The 19181-nt window shown below is 39.3% G+C and overlaps 3 protein-coding genes across 7 annotated transcripts; 2 read left to right on the top strand and 1 right to left on the bottom strand.

Annotated features, from left to right (window-relative positions):
* Nucleotides 1-294: 294 nt before the first annotated feature.
* On the top strand, nucleotides 295-8265 carry LOC103701120 (probable galacturonosyltransferase 3). Of its 2 annotated transcripts, XM_008783095.4 has the most exons (9): nucleotides 295-522; nucleotides 2295-2371; nucleotides 2947-3007; nucleotides 3985-4044; nucleotides 4114-4251; nucleotides 4869-4982; nucleotides 5071-5405; nucleotides 5492-6437; nucleotides 7777-8265. In XM_008783095.4, exons 1-9 carry the CDS (start codon nucleotides 457-459, stop codon nucleotides 8047-8049), a joined length of 2070 nt encoding a protein of 689 aa, XP_008781317.2. In that variant the 5' UTR covers nucleotides 295-456; the 3' UTR covers nucleotides 8050-8265. The 2 variants fall into 2 exon arrangements, with proteins under 2 accessions (XP_008781317.2, XP_026658048.2); XM_026802247.2 differs by lacking the exons at nucleotides 295-522; nucleotides 2295-2371; nucleotides 2947-3007 and adding an exon at nucleotides 3160-3337.
* Nucleotides 8266-8365: 100 nt separating this feature from the next.
* Nucleotides 8366-12124, top strand: LOC103701176 (pentatricopeptide repeat-containing protein At2g17210). The gene has a single exon (XM_008783149.4). It carries the CDS (start codon nucleotides 9342-9344, stop codon nucleotides 11571-11573), a length of 2232 nt encoding a protein of 743 aa, XP_008781371.3. The 5' UTR covers nucleotides 8366-9341; the 3' UTR covers nucleotides 11574-12124.
* A 40-nt stretch (nucleotides 12125-12164) lies between these two features.
* On the bottom strand, nucleotides 12165-18978 carry LOC103701119 (protein NLP1-like). 4 transcript variants are annotated; one of them, XR_003384530.2, is made up of 7 exons: nucleotides 18604-18978; nucleotides 17185-18121; nucleotides 16727-16774; nucleotides 15671-16643; nucleotides 12931-14271; nucleotides 12739-12841; nucleotides 12165-12649 (listed from the first exon to the last, which is right to left on the bottom strand). XR_003384530.2 is itself a non-coding variant. In XM_026802245.2 (5 exons), exons 2-5 carry the CDS (start codon nucleotides 18082-18084, stop codon nucleotides 13433-13435), a joined length of 2760 nt encoding a protein of 919 aa, XP_026658046.1. In that variant the 5' UTR covers nucleotides 18085-18121; nucleotides 18604-18978; the 3' UTR covers nucleotides 12165-13432. The 4 variants fall into 4 exon arrangements, 1 of the variants encoding a protein (XP_026658046.1); XR_001879094.3 differs by having other exon boundaries at nucleotides 12739-14271; XR_001879093.3 differs by lacking the exon at nucleotides 18604-18978 and adding an exon at nucleotides 18508-18557 and having other exon boundaries at nucleotides 12739-14271.
* Between the last annotated feature and the right edge of the window lie 203 nt (nucleotides 18979-19181).

Here is a 19181-nt window from a genome sequence, read left to right as displayed (position 1 = left end):
TTGAATTTTTGTAGATCAAGACATGTAAAAGTTTCGGTGGTCAATATCATTCTTAAATTGGGATATACATTTTACTAGTCAAGTTGACACAACACAATCTTTCTAATCCAGTAGCACCCTAGCTTGGGTCTAAAAATGACCGGTAGCCCTGGATTTATGAGAAATGAAAACTAAGAAAAGCCGGCATATCATTTGCAGGGTACTATAAAAATAAAGTCGGCAAAATTATTGCCGTAGTTGCCCTCTCCCGTGTCTCCACTACTCTTTCGTGTCATCACGCGCAAAGCCAAAGAGCCCCAGGAACAACAGTATCCAAGAGAGGCGAAACGGGACGAACCACTTACCCCTCGACGGCAAACCAAGCACCTCTTCCCGCTTCCGCGATCTCTTCCTTCTCGAATCCCTCTTTCTCTCTTCTTTTCCTCTAAATTCTAATCCTTCTCTCTTGCTGTGGTCATGGCGTTGTTTTCCTCCCGAAGCGTCCTTGGCGGTGGTCTTCAACTGATCTTCGCCTTCTTCCTTGTTAGTGCCCCCTCTCTTCTGCTCTCATCTCAAGCTTCAATCGATTCTTTGTACACATAGTGCTCGTCAAATTTTTCTTCGTCGAAGATCGTTTTTATGTCTTGGATTATCTCAGCCGCGACTGCTGCTTTTTTCTTTTTGATTTAATTTGTGAATATATTGCAAGAAGTCGGACCGATCTGGGATCCACAGCTGCAGTTGAATGAATGTGATTCTGTTTTCTTATTTTCTCTTGCTTTTTAACTTTATAATCTTGGGGTTTGAATAGGTTTAGAAGAAAAAACAATGCAAAGATGTGTTTTCCCCCACTTTTTTTCCATGTTGATGGCTTTCTAGAAGTTTTATTTTTCTTAAATCATGTATTCTTGGCCTGTGCTAAAGATTCTGATCATGGTTCAGTTGGCTTAGTGATATTTGAACAGCTACATATTTAAATCCTCGCTGTAACCCTAGATGGTTGGGAGAGGGTTTTGGTGAATGTGCATCACGGGCAAATCAATAACTTTGTCGTAGATGTAGCATAGGCAGTCGTCGTTGATCCTTAGTTCACGCCGGGCTGAAGGAACTACATGGGGTATTGGAAAATGACCAAATACTGATAGATATAATTGCTGAACAATTATAAGCTACCAAATATAATTTTACAAGTTGGTATCATAAATAAAAAATGGGTAGGAGATGGAAGATTCTGGCGTTCCCATTTTGGGAGATCAAAATTGTTGCTGTGTGCATCATTAATCCTATGCCATCTCTTCAGTTGCCATTTATATCTTTGATTTGAAATAATATGTGGAAGCCACAATATTTTGATATTACAATGGCCTCACAAATTAGGTCATCTCGAACCTAAACCTGAACAGGTTCCTGATTTCCCATGTTGAAACTTGGTTGCATGAAGCAAAACGTGTGGTGCTTTTTATATGTTTATGGATCAAATGCATCTAGCCCTGCCCAACTATTAGCCATCTCAGGATGATTTTTTTCTATTATTTAAATTTGATTTTCTTTTTTTTTTGGACTTTGGAATTGTTATATATCCGTTAATTCGAATTGAAGTGTCATAGAAATGTTATTGCTAAGTATCCAAATGACTTCCTTATTAAGAGCAACTTAATTTAATACATATCTAGTACAGATTTTCCATTGTACTATTGTGCATTTTGTTCTTGATAGATATGGACATGTATAACTTTTTCTAGGCTTAAATTATGCTAGCAGTATCACCTGTCGGAAATGTTGGAGCCTTATAGGTATATATGTTATTACATTTCTATTCTTGCTAGAACTGGTTTAGTTGGTTAAGCATGTCTTGGAATTTTTTGACTTGGCTCATCATTTCGTATAAGCAACCTATTTTTCTATAATGCTCCAGGAGTACAATATCTTCAGTTCAACTTATCTGACACAATCTAGATGGGTTCTTTAAATAGTTCTTATCCATTATTTCTGAATTTGATGCAACATTCTAACAAATATTAACAAAAATTTTATGAACTATGAGTACACTGGTTCTGTGTGTTCCTTTCTTTAAATAGCTACTATTTTTTATGGAAGCATTCTTGCTGTTCCTTCTTCCTTTTTTGTTACATGAACTATGAGTATGCTGGTTCTGTGAGTTCCTTTCTTGAAATAAAGACTATTTTTATGGGAGCATTTTTGCTGTTTCTTCTTCCTTTTTTTTTACTTGGATACTGCACAACTTTGATCAAACTTAGTTATTTCATCAAATATGTGGTTGCCTTTTATTTCTACCTTGCTTCATGATTTTGCAGGCCATGATTCTTGTTCCCTCAGTCAGATCAGAAGTATCAGATACAGTTTCCTTTAAGCGGTCCTCTATTTTACCAAAGTAAGATAAAGAGTTATTATCTTTGCTAAAGCACCATCTCTTTTAAATCTTCAACCAATTTGAGGTTGCATTCATGACCATCATTATAAGCATGGAGCTTATCTCTAGTTTATTTCCTTTTCATTTTCATCTAATGTGGAGCTATATTTAAATTTGGCTATTCACCTCTATGCAGATTACATATCACTACTTAAATTTAATGAATTTATATATTTTTATATTGACTTTGGATTTCAATTCTGTTGTTCTAGATGGAATAAGCATTATTGTCCCCCATCGCCTTTCTTTTTAAGCTACGAAATGTGCATATTGTTGCTTTGACACTCCCTGCAAAGTGTCTGGATTCGTCTCACAATTTTTAACTACTATCATTAATTCCTCCTTGTTCAACTTACGATAGTATGAAATTGGCACTTTGGATGTGTCTTGCAGGTCTCGTTAAACTAATTTTTCTGCTTTAGACTTTCAATAGGATCTGTATGCATTAGCTTTCTTTGATGGAGATTATTAAGTTTTATTTTATCGTTTACTTGTTAACTTCACCTCAAGCTGAGAGCTCTTGGTGTCTATTCCAGCCAAAGAGATGCCAAAGGATATAGGCGTCTGCAAGATTGTCAGAACTGCCAGAGCGAACAGGTCTTGCAATTTTCCTGTGATTCCTTTTCTTCAAACACATCTATGTTTTGGTCTGCTTTTCTGTTTTATTTCTTTTTGCTATTTGGATATTTTGCAGTAGTCTATATTTTGGACTTTTTCTCATGTTATCTTCTATTGTCCTGGTGATCTTTTAAATGCTAATCATTAATTTGTCTAGGTCACATTGTTCTTTAAGAACATCCTATATGTGTGCGCGCGCGCGCGCGCACATATACATATCAAATACAAAGTGGGACATGTGAACCACTGATGATTGAAACTGTCGCTAGCCAATTACCATGCTTTTCTGATCTACACCTGATGGATGTTGTATGTGCTTTTCCTTGTCTCTGAATTCTTTTGAATTTCAAAATATGATTATGCCATACCTGTTCTTATTGTCAGATATTCTCTTTCAATCTGAGTTGCAAGACTGAGCTGGTATCCTTGTTTAAAACATTAAATACTATAAGATAGGCAATGTTTTTCCTATCAAATGTTCAGGATATTTCAATTTTGCCTGAATCAAAGTTGCTTTCAGTACTTTCCCACTATTATCAAATAACATCATTATTATTGGTGGAAATTTACCAAAGGAAAAAGTCAATAATAGAACTTTGATAAGTATAGATCTTGGAACTTATTGCTGCTAATATATTACGTAAAGAGATCCCTTAAAAGTCTGCACCCAATTTAGTATGTTCTTCAAATATGCACAACTTTAATTAGTCTCATAACAATTCATTCCTCTGTTGAAATTATATTGAATCATCCAAAGCTGAAAAATGAGACATGCACTGCCATCCAAAAGACATCTGCAAGAACAAAGTCGATTGTAGAGGTATATTGTTGATTATGTCTGGATTCGCAGAAGAATATTTGATCTGTTCAAGTACATGATGTTATTCTGGGGATATATGAGTCCCTACTGCTTCACCTTATCTTACTTGGGGAATGGCTCTATGTTGGCTTGACAGGGACATGGTTTCAGGACAGGCAGTCCGGCTGGACGACTTGACTCCCACGAACTAGATGAGGTAACTGGAATACATCTTCTTCATGAAAGTAAACTGTTCATTCTATTTATCCCATTATGTTTTTTACAGGGTGTTGATATAACTGTAACATACATAGATTTTTTGGGTAAACTTCAAACATTCAAGGTCAACTCAAGAAACCTGTCTTCTTCCTGGGTGTGGGAGAGTTCTTTTGGTGCAAACCACACACAAGCAATGGTTGGACTGGTACTCTTTTAACCTCTTCAGCACTGCTAGTCACAGGATTTATTGTATATTTGGATTTGTGAGAAAATTGAGAATATATATTCAGTTATGTTAAACCAAAAGGTCTTTGAAACGGTATGAAACTCATTTAAAGGATTGCATTTCAATTGGCTCCTTTGGCTTGTACTCTGCATTAGAGATGACTGCAGTTCTGAACAACAAATCTTTCAGTCCTTACACTTTTCCTGATCTAGGTGAATTTTGAAGGCTCCTTCATTATGTGAGCTTAAATTCTGAAATCTAAAAAAATAGATCACCAACCTGAGTTTTTAGGTTTCATGTCAGGCCCCACTTGCGGCCAAAAATGTTGGCCTACAAGTTGGCAGATGCCAGTGAAGTATTAAAACATTTTCAAATTTGATTTTTTTTTTTTTCACATCTTTGTACCATGCCTATGTAGATTGGATCAAAGTATAGAGGAGAGCTGAAAAATGAAAAACTTTCCTCTTAGAATCACAGTAGTCAACTTTTTTACTATTCTCACTTCTACCCTCACCTTGCTTCGTTTTTGTGAGCATTCATAATTTGTGTTGGATTTATTTGACTGCTTCATATTTATTTCTTCTATGAACTGCCAGAGGCAAGAAGGGTCACCTCAAAAAATTGCGAGTGGGATACAAGACAATGCTCAACCTTCTACCGATCAAAATCAACAAGCCACCCCTATTATCCCAGTGAAGCTTAAACGGCAGGTAAACATCTGGTCATTTTCAATTTTGATTTAGTTTTGTTGTTTCTTGGTAAAGGTATAAGTTGTCTCCCCCATCTCTCACCTTGCAGCAATTACGACAGAAAAGAAAGGAAATGCGAACTCAAGAGCTAATTAACATGAGCAAAGAAACTGAACTAGAGATGCAAAGAGCAGCCATTGAACGTACAAAGCAGTTTAATAACACTGTCAGGGGAAAATACAACATATGGAGGAAAGAATATAACAGCCCTCACTCAGATTCCACTTTGAAACTATTGAAAGATCAGATTATCATGGCCAAGGTGTATGCTAGCATTGCCCGTTCCAAGAATGTATTTGATCTTTATGATTCCTTGATGAGACACATCAAAGATAGCCGACATGCTATTGGAGATGCAAATTCAGATACCGATCTGCATGAAAGGTACTTCTTCCAGTCATTTTCATTATCATATTATTGTTTACAAATCACTCAGTCATAATGCTGGAAATTTGTCTCCCATCATCCAGTGCTCTTGAACAAGCGAAAGCAATGGGCCATGCTTTATCTGTGGCCAGGGACATGCTACTTGACACTGATGTAGTGGCAAGAAAGTTACGGACCATGGTCCAGTCTGCAGATGAAAGCATGAATGCTGTGAAGAAACACAACACATTCTTAGTCCAGCATGCTGCAAAGACTATCCCTAAACCCCTCCACTGCCTACCTTTACAGCTAACAACTGATTACTTCTTGCACAACTATACCAGCAAAGAACTAGCAGACAAGAACAAGCTTGAGGATCCTTCCCTCTACCACTATGCTATATTCTCTGATAATGTTCTTGCAACAGCTGTAGTTGTCAATTCCACTGTGATACATGCCAAAGGACCAGAAAAACATGTATTTCATATAGTTACAGACAGACTGAACTTTGCAGCTATGAGAATGTGGTTCATTGTCCATCCTCCTTCACCGGCGACAATTAATGTGGAGAATATTGATGATTTCAAGTGGCTTAACTCTTCTTATTGTTCAGTTCTTCGTCAACTTGAGTCAGCCAGGATTAAAGAATACTACTTCAAAGCAAATCATCCATCATCTCTTTCTGTTGGGAATGAAAATATCAAATATAGGAATCCCAAGTATCTGTCTATGCTTAACCATCTAAGGTTCTACATGCCAGAAGTGTACCCAAAGCTTGATAAGATACTTTTTCTTGATGATGATGTTGTTGTTCAAAAGGATCTGACACCACTCTGGTCTTTAGATTTGAAGGGGATGGTGAATGGAGCAGTTGAGACGTGCAAAGAGAGCTTTCATAGGTTTGATACTTACCTCAATTTCTCAAACCCAAAAATCTCTGAAAATTTTGATCCACAAGCTTGTGGATGGGCATTTGGGATGAACATCTTTGACTTGAAGGAATGGAAGAAGCGAAATATCACTGGAATATATCATTATTGGCAAGACTTGGTAAGAAAAAAATGGTTGTTGTTATTTTCTGTTCAGTAGATTTCCTATATGACTTCTATATTGATTACAATAACAATTGCCTAAATCTATCACATGTTCAATTCTATATATAGTATACCAGATATTTTATCTTTGTATAATATCTATATGTGTATGTTCAATTCTATATATATTATAACAATTGTAAGTTTCTAAAATTCATTTACTTCAAAATTTTTCATTGTAGAACAACCATATTCAATTACTAAGAAATTTGGTGCAATAGATGGACACCACTGCTTGGTTTCTGGGCAGAATTCAATTCCTGGGACTTTGTTTGCATGGTATTTGGGAAGTGAAATATATTCTGCTAGTTGATGGATGTGTTGCTAGGTGATGGGTCATGGGGATGAGTGCTGAATGTTATGAAGAAAGTTGTCATTTTTGTTAGCTACAGCACAGTGTTGGAAAGATGACACTGATTTGATGATTCATGTACTCCATGCTTTTTTTCCTGAGACTCTGTATTCTTTCTGGTGTGTCATATAGTTCCTTTTTTTTTCGAGGGTGTATGTGTGGGGGTTGGTGCACTACAAAGTCCTCTTCAAAATTAGTTCATGTTTCAGAAGTTTAAAGCTTTGAGAGTCCGCAAGTCTGTTGTGTGAGTTGCATTGCAGGTGGTGGTAAGCAGGCATGACTACATGGCTACTCCTAGAAAGTTATCATTGTAGTTTTTAATCTATTTGCAATCATGCTTTCTTGGCTGTATCACTCTTTCAAAATTCTCTACCATCATGTCTTGAACAAATGACATGTTGGCTTTATTCATGCCGGCATATGCTCATGCCTAAGGGCCTGTTTGTATGTGTGAAGAAATTGTTCCTTGGAGAGGCATAAAAGAGAATCTGAAGGGGTTTGGGAAGTCTGTTGATCTCCATATATCATAAAGGGTGGGGGAAGAGTCATGGAAGAAGTTGAAGGAATTTGGTGATTTCTGTTAAAAATGGGAATTGGGGGATTGGTGGACTTCCTGACCCTTCCAGCTTATCTTCTATGCCTGTTCAGATACAGGTTCTCACTTCACTCGGCATAATACGGGAATAGCTGGTTCATGCATCGGAACAGGCACTAAAGTTTAGTATTATTGTTTTATGAATATCTGATGCGATTGACATGGGTAGATTCAGACACGGAATTTTCCCCTCTTTTTTTATATCTAATATACCTTTTCTTTTATTCAGTTCAGTGCATGAGTATTATTGTTTTAAGCTTGTGCAGTGTTATATCTAATATACCTTTTCTTTTATTCAGTTCGTTGACAGGGAATTTTCCCCTCTTTTTTTCTCCCTTATCTCTGTAGAATGAAGACAGGAAACTCTGGAAGCTTGGTTCACTGCCACCAGGTTTGATAACATTTTACAATCTGACATATCCACTAGAGCGGAGTTGGCATGTGCTAGGACTCGGCTATGATCCCGCTGTAAACCCTTCAGAGATTGAGAATGCAGCTGTCGTTCACTACAATGGCAACTACAAGCCATGGCTGGATCTTGCTTTTACCAAGTACAAATCATACTGGTCCAAGTTTGTAAAGTTTGACAATCCGTACATTCAGCGCTGCTATATGGACTGATGAAATTAAACCAACTGATAACATTTTCTTTGATTGATGTATTCATATTCTTTTCGGAGAGTAAGTCTGCCTCTGTCGAGCAGTTTGATCCAGTAGTATTGCAGATCTCTTGAAGCACATGCCTACAATTTTGTATTAAATTAACTCAGCACAATCATGTTACATGCAGTACATATTGTCTCATAATGTCTGTATTTACATGGGGAAATTTCTCGATCCAATATTTTTTCAAGCCCATAATTTTTTGCTTGTTCGGTTAACCTATACGCTGTCTAAATTACTGGATATTTGAGCAAGATTTCTGTTTGCCAGGAGGGTAGGAGAAGCTTCAGTGTGTGAATAAGAGCATTGTGAGGGTGAACTCTGAGAGGGTATCTGCCTCTCTGGTAGCCATGTTAGCAAAAGTTTGAACGGTCTCCAGCAATAAAGAGTAGTAGAGAGTAGGTTCTTAACTGGTAAATTCTCTTGATGAAGGGTGGATGTGAAGCTGGACAGCAAGGAATCATGTGCATATAATCAATCACTTGCAGCTGCTTCTAGTCCCATTGCTTCCTGTATGGTGCCTAGATACTGCATTTATTTCAAGCTGCGACGCACTATTGCTTCCGTGTTGTAAGCTTTCCTCACCACCTCCCCATTTTCTAGAATTTGTTCTAAAGCTTCAAAGAACCATTACGGAGAGCAAAGATTCATTTCTGCCTCAGTGTTATTTCATTCCTTCTGGGTTTCTCCTCGTATATTCAGAAAGATATGGTCCAGGAGGTGAGACCATGGACTAAAGTGTCCGGTTCTCTTTTGATATCCATTGTGGGGTGCAGTATCCAAACTCTGGCATCTTTCCCTCTCTTTTTTTCTAATCTTCTTGTTTAGATTTTTGAGTTATTAACAGTTTGTATTAGGTAAGTGATTCAGATAATACTATCGAACCTCGATTCGGATGCTATAGCCCTTGCAGGGAGGTGGTTTCGATTTCGAAGGGCATCAGCCCTTGTTTCGATCCATATATTTAAATCTCGATTGCAAAAGGCTTATTGTGATCTGTCTACAGACCTGAGCTGCCACCCAGGTGGGGGTGGGGTGGTATATGAATTGGATAGATGGTGGGAAATAGTTTCTTCCAATTCTAATTAATTTAAAAAAATGGTGGGGTTTTTGTTTACAGAATTGTACAAAATGTCTCCATGTGCTGGACTTACACCAGAACAAGTCTATTTTATTTCTCTCCGAGTTGTTTGCATGGATTTGTGAAGGCTCATATGAGACATTTTCTGGGAACCAAGTTGACGTCTTGAATGCGTATTTCACTTGGCACCACCCTCCTTTCCTACCCAAAGATTGTTAACAGGGATCTTCTTCTCAGAGAATTTGCATCCAGGAAGCAATGGCAAGAGGTTCTTCTTCATTACCACAAAATAAGAAGAGCTGCTCTGCCACCACACCCAGATATCATCCCTCCCATCTTCAAAGCCTGCGCAAGCCTTCAGTCCGTGAAAGAGGGGATCTCCATTCATGCCGATGTGATCAAAATGGGCTTCGAGTCCTGCACTTCCATCAGCAATACCGTCATGAGCTTCTACATCAAATGCGGCATGACCGATTCGGCGATGAGTCTCTTCGATGACATGATGAACAAAGACTCTGTTTCGTGGAATGTAATTATCCATGGGTTCCTGAGTCATGGCGAGTTCGAAGCTGGATTGAGTTTGTTTAATCAAGCAAAAGTTTCAAACTTTGAGCCAAATGTATCCACATTGGTGCTTGTAACTCAGGCTTGTTGGAAACTGGATGCTATTGAAGAAGGTTGGAATGTTCATGGGCTTGTTATAAAGAATGGGTTTTCGCATGATGTTGAGGTCCAGAACTCAATGCTTTGTATGTATGCGAAATGTCGAGAATTGGTGTCTGCAAGGAGGTTGTTTGATGAAATGGGTGCAAGAGATGTGATTTCTTGGAGTGCATTGATCAGTGGTTACGCGCAGAGTGGGGAAGCTGCAGGTGCACTGCAGCTGTTTCGAGAGATGTCTAATGAGGGTACTGTTGATATCGATGGGCTTGCTGTGGTTAGTGTTCTTCAAGCTTGTGGTGGTGTTGGGGATATCAAGCAGGGGAGGTCCATCCATGGCCATCTGATACGTAGAGGTTTCGAAGCTGACCTGTTTGTAGGGAATGCTCTTGTTGATATGTATTCAAAGTGCCATGATGTGGGTTCTGCCACTATGGCCTTCAACTTGATGCCTCACAAAAATACTGTGTCGTGGAATAGCATTTTAGCTGGATTGGTTCAAAATGAAAAATATATGGAAGCATTGTCGCTATTTGATTTGATGAGGACCGGGGTTGAGAGTGATGAGGTGACTCTGGTGGCACTGTTGCGGTTATGCAAGAAACTAGGTCAAGCATTCTGGTGCAAATGCATCCATGCCATGGTCATTAGGAGACATTTTGTATCAAATGAACTGCTATTGAATTCTTTATTAGATGCTTATGCTAAGTGTGACCTCATGGAACTTGCATTGAAGTTGTTTAGACGAATGAAGAAGCGGAATGTGATATCATGGAGTGTGATCATGGCGGGCTTCGCACACTGTGGCAAGCCTGATGAAGCAGTTGCCTTCTTCAGTGAGATGCAACTGGCAAAAGAAAAGCCCAATTCAGTAACCATCCTGAGTCTTTTTGAAGCTTGTGCAGTTTCAGCAGAACTGAAACTGTCAAAATGTGCTCATGGTGTGGCAATCAGGAATGGTTTAGTAGATGACTTAGTTGTTGATACCACTCTTCTTGACATGTATGCAAAGTGTGGGGACTTGAATGCCTCAAAAAAGGTGTTTCAGAGGATGCCTGAGAGAAGTGTGTCGTCGTGGAATGCAATGATAGGGGCACTGGGAATGAACGGTCGTCCCTGTGAAGCCCTCGCTACTCTTCATGAGATGGAATCGGACAATGTGAAGCCTAACGGAGTTACTATGCTTGCAGTGTTATCAGCATGCAGACATGGTGGTTTAGTGGAGGAGGGCTTCTCTTATTTCCAACGGATGCTGCGAGATCCATTACTCCAGCCTAGCTTGGAGCACTACTCTTGTGTGGTTGACATGCTGGGAAGAGCCGGAGATCTCGTCGGTGCATTGGAAGTAATCAAGAGTATTCCTGATGGACTTGAAGCTGGTCCTGCTGCTTGGGGTGCTCTGCTAAGTGCTTGCAGAAGCCATGGGAATTATGAGCTTGGGAGATGGGCTGCCTCTCGCGTCCTTGAGTTGGAGCCTTTTAATTCAGCAGGATATCTGCTGACTTCAAGCATGTATGCAAAAGGTGGGTCCATCGACGGCTCAGCAAAGATAAGATTGTTGATGAAGGAGAAGGGAATGAGGATTGTGAGTGGTTACAGCGTGCTTCATGTAGGCCGAAAGGCTCACAAGTTTGTATCCTGGGATGGGTCTCACCCTCAGTCTAAAGAGATTTATTCCATGGTTGAGCTTCTCCACAGTCATCTGAAGTGGACTGAGAAACATGATTGCCTAATTACATAGAAGAATTTTCGTCATTCATCATTTATTTTTATTTTTATTTTTATCTTTTTGGTTAAAAATTTTGCTGGTAGTAGACACTGATCATAGCCTGGTAATTCTTTTTGTGCCTAAGAACTACAAGTAAGAGTTGGAGAGATTTGTTATGAAAGTGCTTCATTCAATACTAATCAGGTACCAACCACTTTATTTTCTTCTTTGAAGCAGTGAGGGCATGAACATTGCTGGGCTAAAACAAAATTTTACGATGGCGGCTGAAAACAGGTATTGCTTGGCTTTCAGCAGTAATAAAAGAGCCAATCCATGTCACACAGTGGAGACATCATAAGGAGTATGCAGTTGTTTGACAGCCAACCATTACACATGTTTTGGGTTAAAGTTCCAATGGTTGAATTACTGGAGTGGTTGCTGCAATTGTGAAAAACTGAAGGTGACTACTGCTTGATGTCAAGCATTATTGAGGAAGATTGTACAGGGGATCTTTGTACATAAAAATGTAAGTCCATTTTTTTATGTTAAAAATTGTAATCCAATTGGCCCTCAAATTTGAACTATATATTCTCCAGCCAAACCCACAGCTTTTTGCTTCCATAATTAATGAAAAAAATGAAGATTTTATTACATTGAACTGGACTTAAGATAGCAACATATGGCAAACAACTTAAATCATAATATCATATGCAGCAAAGGATATCAAATGCTTTTTTTTTTCTGGATCTTGGCAAAAACAAAATCTAAAAAGTGTTGATAGTCCAATAGGAGCCCTCACAAAATACCACAGGATATGATAAGGTTTCCAAGAAACAGAACTGTCGATCTACCATAGCTTTGCTCAGAGATGGGAGATGACCATCAAGCAATTGGCACATTACTGTGACTCCATGGGGCAAAGTTTTCTGATTTTCTCCTTCCGAGTTTAATTTCCAATGGCCAGTGACACCAGCCTCTTTGTTGTATTTAGAACACAAGTTTCTTCCCACAGCATCCATTCATCTTTTGCTAGTCGACTATGAATCTTGCTGCTGGACTAGAAACTTCAGCATAGTGATTTGTGTCACATTTCTTCATATCTAGCTTGCCTGCCATAGCACCATCAAGTGTTAAGACCAGAGCCAAATACACTCAAAAGAAATGCAGCACAACAAAATTATTTTTGCAGTGCCTACACCTTATTCAGTCTTCGGGCGTCTCATGTGCACAGCTCGATCATAATCAACTGCTTTTGCTCCATCTAGTCATGACTTCAAAAGAGCATGTCTAATAACAGCCATCTACAGTTATCACATTCTAAGATATTACCAAAACATAAGGACCATCCTTAACCTGGAGCTGATTAAGTATATCAAGTTTACTACATTACCTCATCTTATAAAGAGTTGGAGACTAAATCTAACAAATTGTGCACGGCCATAAGAGCTTATAGCCTGAAAACCACACCCAGAAATGTACAGCACAACTTAAAAACTGTCCAAGCTTATTAGGTAAACATCTCTGGTCCACAGCCAACAATGGTATTACTGCAGGGAACAATCATGCCCAGACCAAGAGGTTCAGCCAGCAAGCTTACTCATGACCTCATTAAGAATAAGAATGAAATAATATCCTATCAGAAAATATCATATCAACGTGGACCATTGTTTCCTTTAGTTTCCTTTGCTGCATTGACCAAGCTGTGGCTGCAAGGACCCTAGTGCTTAGATATTCATATACTCTTTTAAATCCAACTTCTAGAGTGCTCTCTAAGCTCAAGTCTTGTAACATCCATATCATAACAACAAGAAAGTGTTCTTCTATTCCCTTTGTTGCTCCTGTTCTTGTTGTTGCTGCTAATGATGCTGAATCAGATAGAGGCTCTTTAATCATCATGACAATCCAACAGATTGAACAGAAATTTTTATTGTTGCAGCACCAGATGATCTGTATACATGAATGCACTCCTGGAGATCTGCATCACATGTTAGTAGGATCCATTCTGTGTCTTCATCCAAGTACTTGAGATTCACCGAACTTGTATTGCCTATATCAAACCGCTTTGTTATTTCTTGTTTCAAATCTTGAAAACCCCATGTAGGCTGCAACCGAAGCCGAACTTTCTCTGCTCCATACATGGCTTTTACTCTAATCCAAGTGCTAGTATCCATGTGCAAAGAAGACAAGGTTCTAGAAGAACAATGCCCAATAATTGACTTATGATCTTCAAATCTATTTGGACATAAAGTTTCCTCTTGAGTTGGGAGAGACAAATCCACCTGACTATTTTTTCTCTCAGGAATACCACTTGGGCTCTCTTCCAAGGAAGATTCTGGTTTGATTATAAATCCAGCAGCTTGAGTGGCCTGCTTTGCCCCACTTGAAGAAGAGTGACTAGAACTAGAACTTTGACTGCATGATGAGGAGGAATGAGAAGGTGATGACAGATGAAGTCTGAATCTAGCATCTTCTTGTCGATGGGTAGATTCTGGAAGATCCTTTTGATTCACTGGGGAAAATGTGATGCTTCTTGATAAATTCCCATCCGGCCCGGAGGTCTTAGTAAATTCTTTGTATAGGGAACTGAGTTGAAGGGCTTTATCAGCACCATGAACTGAGTCAATGACAACCTGCAGTTTCTTTAAAGAGTGGTCCACTTTCTTGATTTTTCGTGAAGGCCAACGAGATATCCCGTGCTTCCGGCATATTCTTTTCAGAGTTGTAGGGCACACTGCAAAACAGAGAATAGCATTATAAAGCCAACATAAATGGAATATTAGTCATGCTACTAAATACTTCTTGTGTTTTGGGATTGCACTTGAAAAAGGATGTAACATGAGTTAATATGGGTGGGTTGACTTGAAAACCAGGCAATTGTCACCCTGAAGCTAGGGAAATAGGAAAACAAAGTCAAATCAGATAGCATGAAAAAAGGTGCAAGCATTTTCTAACTAGTTTCAGCTGATGTTCATATTACATATAAGTGAAATTCAAGAAATCAGACCAAAAAGCCTAAGTTGACCAAAACCCGAAACTGGAGATCAGTTTTGGTTTGGTCTCAATTGAAAACCAGATCGTTTTTGAAACAAATCAGTTTCGACCGAAACTTAAAACCATCATTTTTCCTTTTCATCATATTTCACTGCTGAGAGAAGATGAATCCATCAAATTTCCATTAGATCTAGAATATGTTAACCCGATAGATTCACTAGACTAAGCTCAAAGCCATAACTTGAAAATTCATGCTTTTTTGTCAAAATTATTCATATGTTTCAGTTGGCAATGCTCAGGTCATTACTTTCTAGAAATATACTTCAGAGATCAGATACTGTGTTTTTTTTTTTTTTTTTTTGCTGTAACATCAGATACCATGTTTTCAAGGTACTATAAGAGAAGATGCACTAATGCATATTATTTACTACTCAAGGAAATAGCATGATATTGGTACATAAAACAGAGGCGGTGGGGTCACCTTAGTGGGTTAGCACATGGCATGAAAAATTATACATATTATGTTGACATTTTCACACTGATGTCATTTGAAAGTGGTGTAAGATTAGAAGGTCTAGCTAGAATTATACTTTATTATTCAAGATGAGAGTTGAGAAGGAGATAGTTGGACTAATGTTTGAAATCATGGAGCAAAAAATGGCTACTTGGATGGATCCGGTTTCAATGGATTGGCAACTGGTGTTGATTAACATTACTGTTATTTGTCATACTATTATATGTCCTTATTGTACAAGACATGCTGATGAACCCTATCCGAAAGATGAGGTATTTCCTAGGGACACAGCAGAGAGGTCAAGATTCTGGGTCAAGGCATCAAGCATTTTGCAAGTGCAAGGATATCGGGATCTTTTAGAAGAAAAATATATGACAATCTTCTAGTTTTCTTTTCTCTGCAGTCAAGTGGATTGATCTAGAGTTCAAGTTCCCTACACAGATTGGCTATAAAGTTTTTCCATAATAAATGCTTTTGGTTGATTCTTAGTTGCTATATTTAGCTAAAGAAGTTTAAATGGACACATGACATCATTTTCACAAATAGTAAAGGCATTTTCTCCACAAACTCAAAAGCAGACAATTGACAAATTTATGTTGCATCTCCTAAAGAGGATAGTGCTTACCTCCAATTCTCTTTGCTGCATCCTTCAGGCTACCAGCGAAGTAATGCCGAAGAACTTCCAAACTGACAGTCTTTTCTGCTTTTGTACGCCTCTTTTCTATTGCTTTCCTAGAAAGTGGAAAGTTAGAATCATCGATAAAAGAATCCTTATGACTGTTGGCATCTTTCTGCAAATCTTGACAATGCTGTTTAAACTCTGAGAATATCTCTCCTGCAGGTAATACCACCTCTGGTTGATTACTGTGAGTTGTGACTGTAAATCCTTCAACCCAATGCTTCTCGAGTTCCAAATATCTACTTGTTTCTTTCTCTGAGGCCTCCACTGAAAGAACATCGTCGACATTTTGTCTGTGACCTTCTTCAGCACCAGATCTGTCAAACCGAAGTTCTGAGGGAATTGATTCATTTAATTGCAGCATCGCCTCATCATCTAACTCCTTGATTGTTACGACCTGCAAAGTTTGGCAAGCCTGTTGGATAGTGTTTGACAATGAATTAAGCATCAACTTCTGCTCTTCACTCCCTATACAATCAAGTGGTAAAAAGAACTCCAATACAAAGTCAGCATTTCCAGTGCGAATGCTTCGCAGGCGGATTGCCACCGCACCCTTTAGGTTGCACATCCTTGCATGGTGAGATAGAGGATATTCTGTCTTGCAGGAAGCAGCAATATCTGGAGAAAAACATGGTTCATTCGTCGTGAAAGCTTTACCGGCTACACCTTGCCCTTTTAGCAAGTGATGCTCAGAACATGCCCTGTGAAAGCTCAACATAGAAGGATTATTCACATAACAAGCAGCATCGACAGTGGAGACACAATCTTCGTAGTTCTCCTTAGAATGGCGGCTTCCTGTCTTGCCTTGTTGAATGCATGGGATCCAAGTCTGGGCTAATGGCAGTTTGTGTATCTTGCAGACGGTTTTTAACACCTCTAGAATCTCAGGTAAAGCAGCTTGGTAGGAACTGATACTTACCTAACAAAGAAGAATTATATCCATTACTCAAGAGGACATTTTGAATGGTCAATGGCTATCTTTGTGCTTGTTTGCTGGCTCACCTTTAAATGGGGAACACTCAGAACTTCAGAACTCATAAGATCAACTGCCTGCAAATAATAGTTCCATTCAGTAAAAATTCAGAGGAAACAGCTAAATTCATTCTGACCCTTTCATGGTTTGCCTATGTAACTAGATCATCAGCAAGATAATGAAACATTATTGAAATATGGAGGATCTTTTTCATAGAAATGGTTTGCCTATGACTCAGTTCGCTGTTTGACAGTAGTTCCATAAATTTGGAAGCAAGGAGGAACCCAAAAGGGCGCACCTTTGCAGCATGGAAAAAAGCCAGAAAAAAAGGACGAATCCTAAGCATGATCTAGAAAGATTGTAGGTATCAAACATAAATAATATGAAAATTTAAAAATCACATCATTCATAGTCAAATTCTATATACTCTCCTGTGGAATTAAATAGTCTGGTAGAAAGCAATAGACCGACTGAACTGGAAGCAAACCTGGAGAGCATTGCAGATGTTTTGGAGTTCAGAACTGTAGCTAATATTTCGGGTAGTCGTCACAACCTCCACAACACCCAAGCAAGACCGACCCCCGCGCTCAAAAACCGGAAGTGCTATTGTGCCGCGAACATCCAAACGCTGGGCATAACCGACGCGCAAAAACTCGGAGCTGGTAAAACACCGAACATCTGGCGTCCATTCGGGTAGCCCTCCAAGAAAGACCCGGCCGGGCAAGCCTAATGCCTGGCCAGAGCTCTCTTCAGCTGAGAATTGGTAGTTCGTCGAAATCTCCCTGTAATTCACAAGCTTCTCACAATTGGGATCAACCAAGAAAGGTTGACCATAAGTTGTAAGCACCAGTTGGTCTCCCCGCTTCATGGGCACCCATAGCTGAACGAGGACATTACCCTCTCTGTGGGTCTCCTTGATGTAGCTAAGTGCATGCATGAATCTTTCCTTCACCGACGAGATGGAACTGCTCGGCCGGATCCACCAATTCGTGCCTGGCTCGGGGCTTGGATTGATCGTGCTCAATTCACCTGATGGAACTGAATACATGATTCGCCCGAAGGTGCTTGAATTAAGGGAATGCGTTCTATCGATTTTTTCTACTTGGCTTTCATCTGAAGGTGGATTTGTAGAGATGGCAGACCTATCTGTGTCCTCTGGATTATCACTTTCCGGCAGGACTGGAGTAGAATTACTGTAGCTGACCTCAAAAAGAGGCGAAAAGCTTAAGGAATCGAAGGGGCTCATGGAGCTCGGTGTGTTGGTTTGCAAGACATCAGAGGAATTGGGGAATTCCAGCCATCCCTCCTCCGACAGCAACTGATCCAAGAGATCCAAATTGGCAGCGCCATCCGAGAGAGTGCGGCTCGGCAAGCTACTGGCTTCCATTGCTCAACTTCTTCAGAATCCCATCATACTATTCCCACTGCAGATCAATTGCGGAAATTCCATCACACAAAGATTCCAGAAAAGATATCAATCACAACTAGAAAGAAAGAAAAAAAAGAAAAAGAAAGCGCAAAGATGGAAGGTGATGTTGTGTGAAAGGCGTGGGGAATAAAACCAGAAAGGAGAGCAGGAAGGATTCATATACACAAATAAGCAGCACCCTAGGAAACTTTTTTTGCCTGTCAAATAGGGGAAACATCAACAAGAATCTTAAGATAGAAATAAATGACAGCAACTACGAAAATTAGGATCTTTGGCCCCTACATAAGAATCTTAACCAATAGAAAAGTCATTGAAAAATTAGGAGCATCTTAGAAATGAAAACAGAAGGAAAAAGCTTTCAAACATGGGGCTTTTTCATACCTTTACTGCAAATAATTCCAACATGAGTTTTTTCTACCAGATACAAATCATTTTGAGGGCTGCCAAAAACTGAATAAAAAAAGAAGGAAAACTCACTATAATTTTTTTTTCCCTTCCAGTTATCAGATGAATCCTTTCCCTGATTCCTCAGATGTCCTATCCCAAAAGCATCTACACTGGATCCTGATGGCGGATAATGGATGGGAAGTGTTGCTAATGCTGTTATCAGCTCTCTAAACTTGAACTTTCCAATGATTGAATATCCCACCCCCTCCTTCTGAGGACCCCACCATCCTTGGAGTCTCCAACCATCTCCATTCTCCAGTCGCTAAACTAAAGTCAACTTTCACACAAAGGTTTTTGAAGGCTCCCATAGAATACAGATGGCAGGAGGCAAAGCAGGAAACTTCATGGGTGGTGTCATCAGGACAATGATATGTACTTACCTGTTGAGGAAACCAAGGGTGGGGGGGATATGCATGTAGAGATTCTGGATGGGGATCATAGGAGATCCCCAATGGTACAGTATCCACACAATAAAGATTTTTTAAGTTGAGCAGCCACCTGGAATCAGATATTGATGGATCTTTCACTGGGCTAAAACAATGATGAATATATATAGGATATGTACTGTTACTACAGTACAAATGTTGGCACCCTATAAGATGCTTTGG

The sequence above is a fragment of the Phoenix dactylifera genome, chromosome 17 (genome assembly GCF_009389715.1).
Source record: "Phoenix dactylifera cultivar Barhee BC4 chromosome 17, palm_55x_up_171113_PBpolish2nd_filt_p, whole genome shotgun sequence".
Taxonomy (NCBI): Eukaryota; Viridiplantae; Streptophyta; class Magnoliopsida; order Arecales; family Arecaceae; genus Phoenix; species Phoenix dactylifera.
The sequence above is the reverse complement of the archived record's forward strand: the minus strand, read 5'-3'. Positions and strand labels throughout refer to the sequence as shown.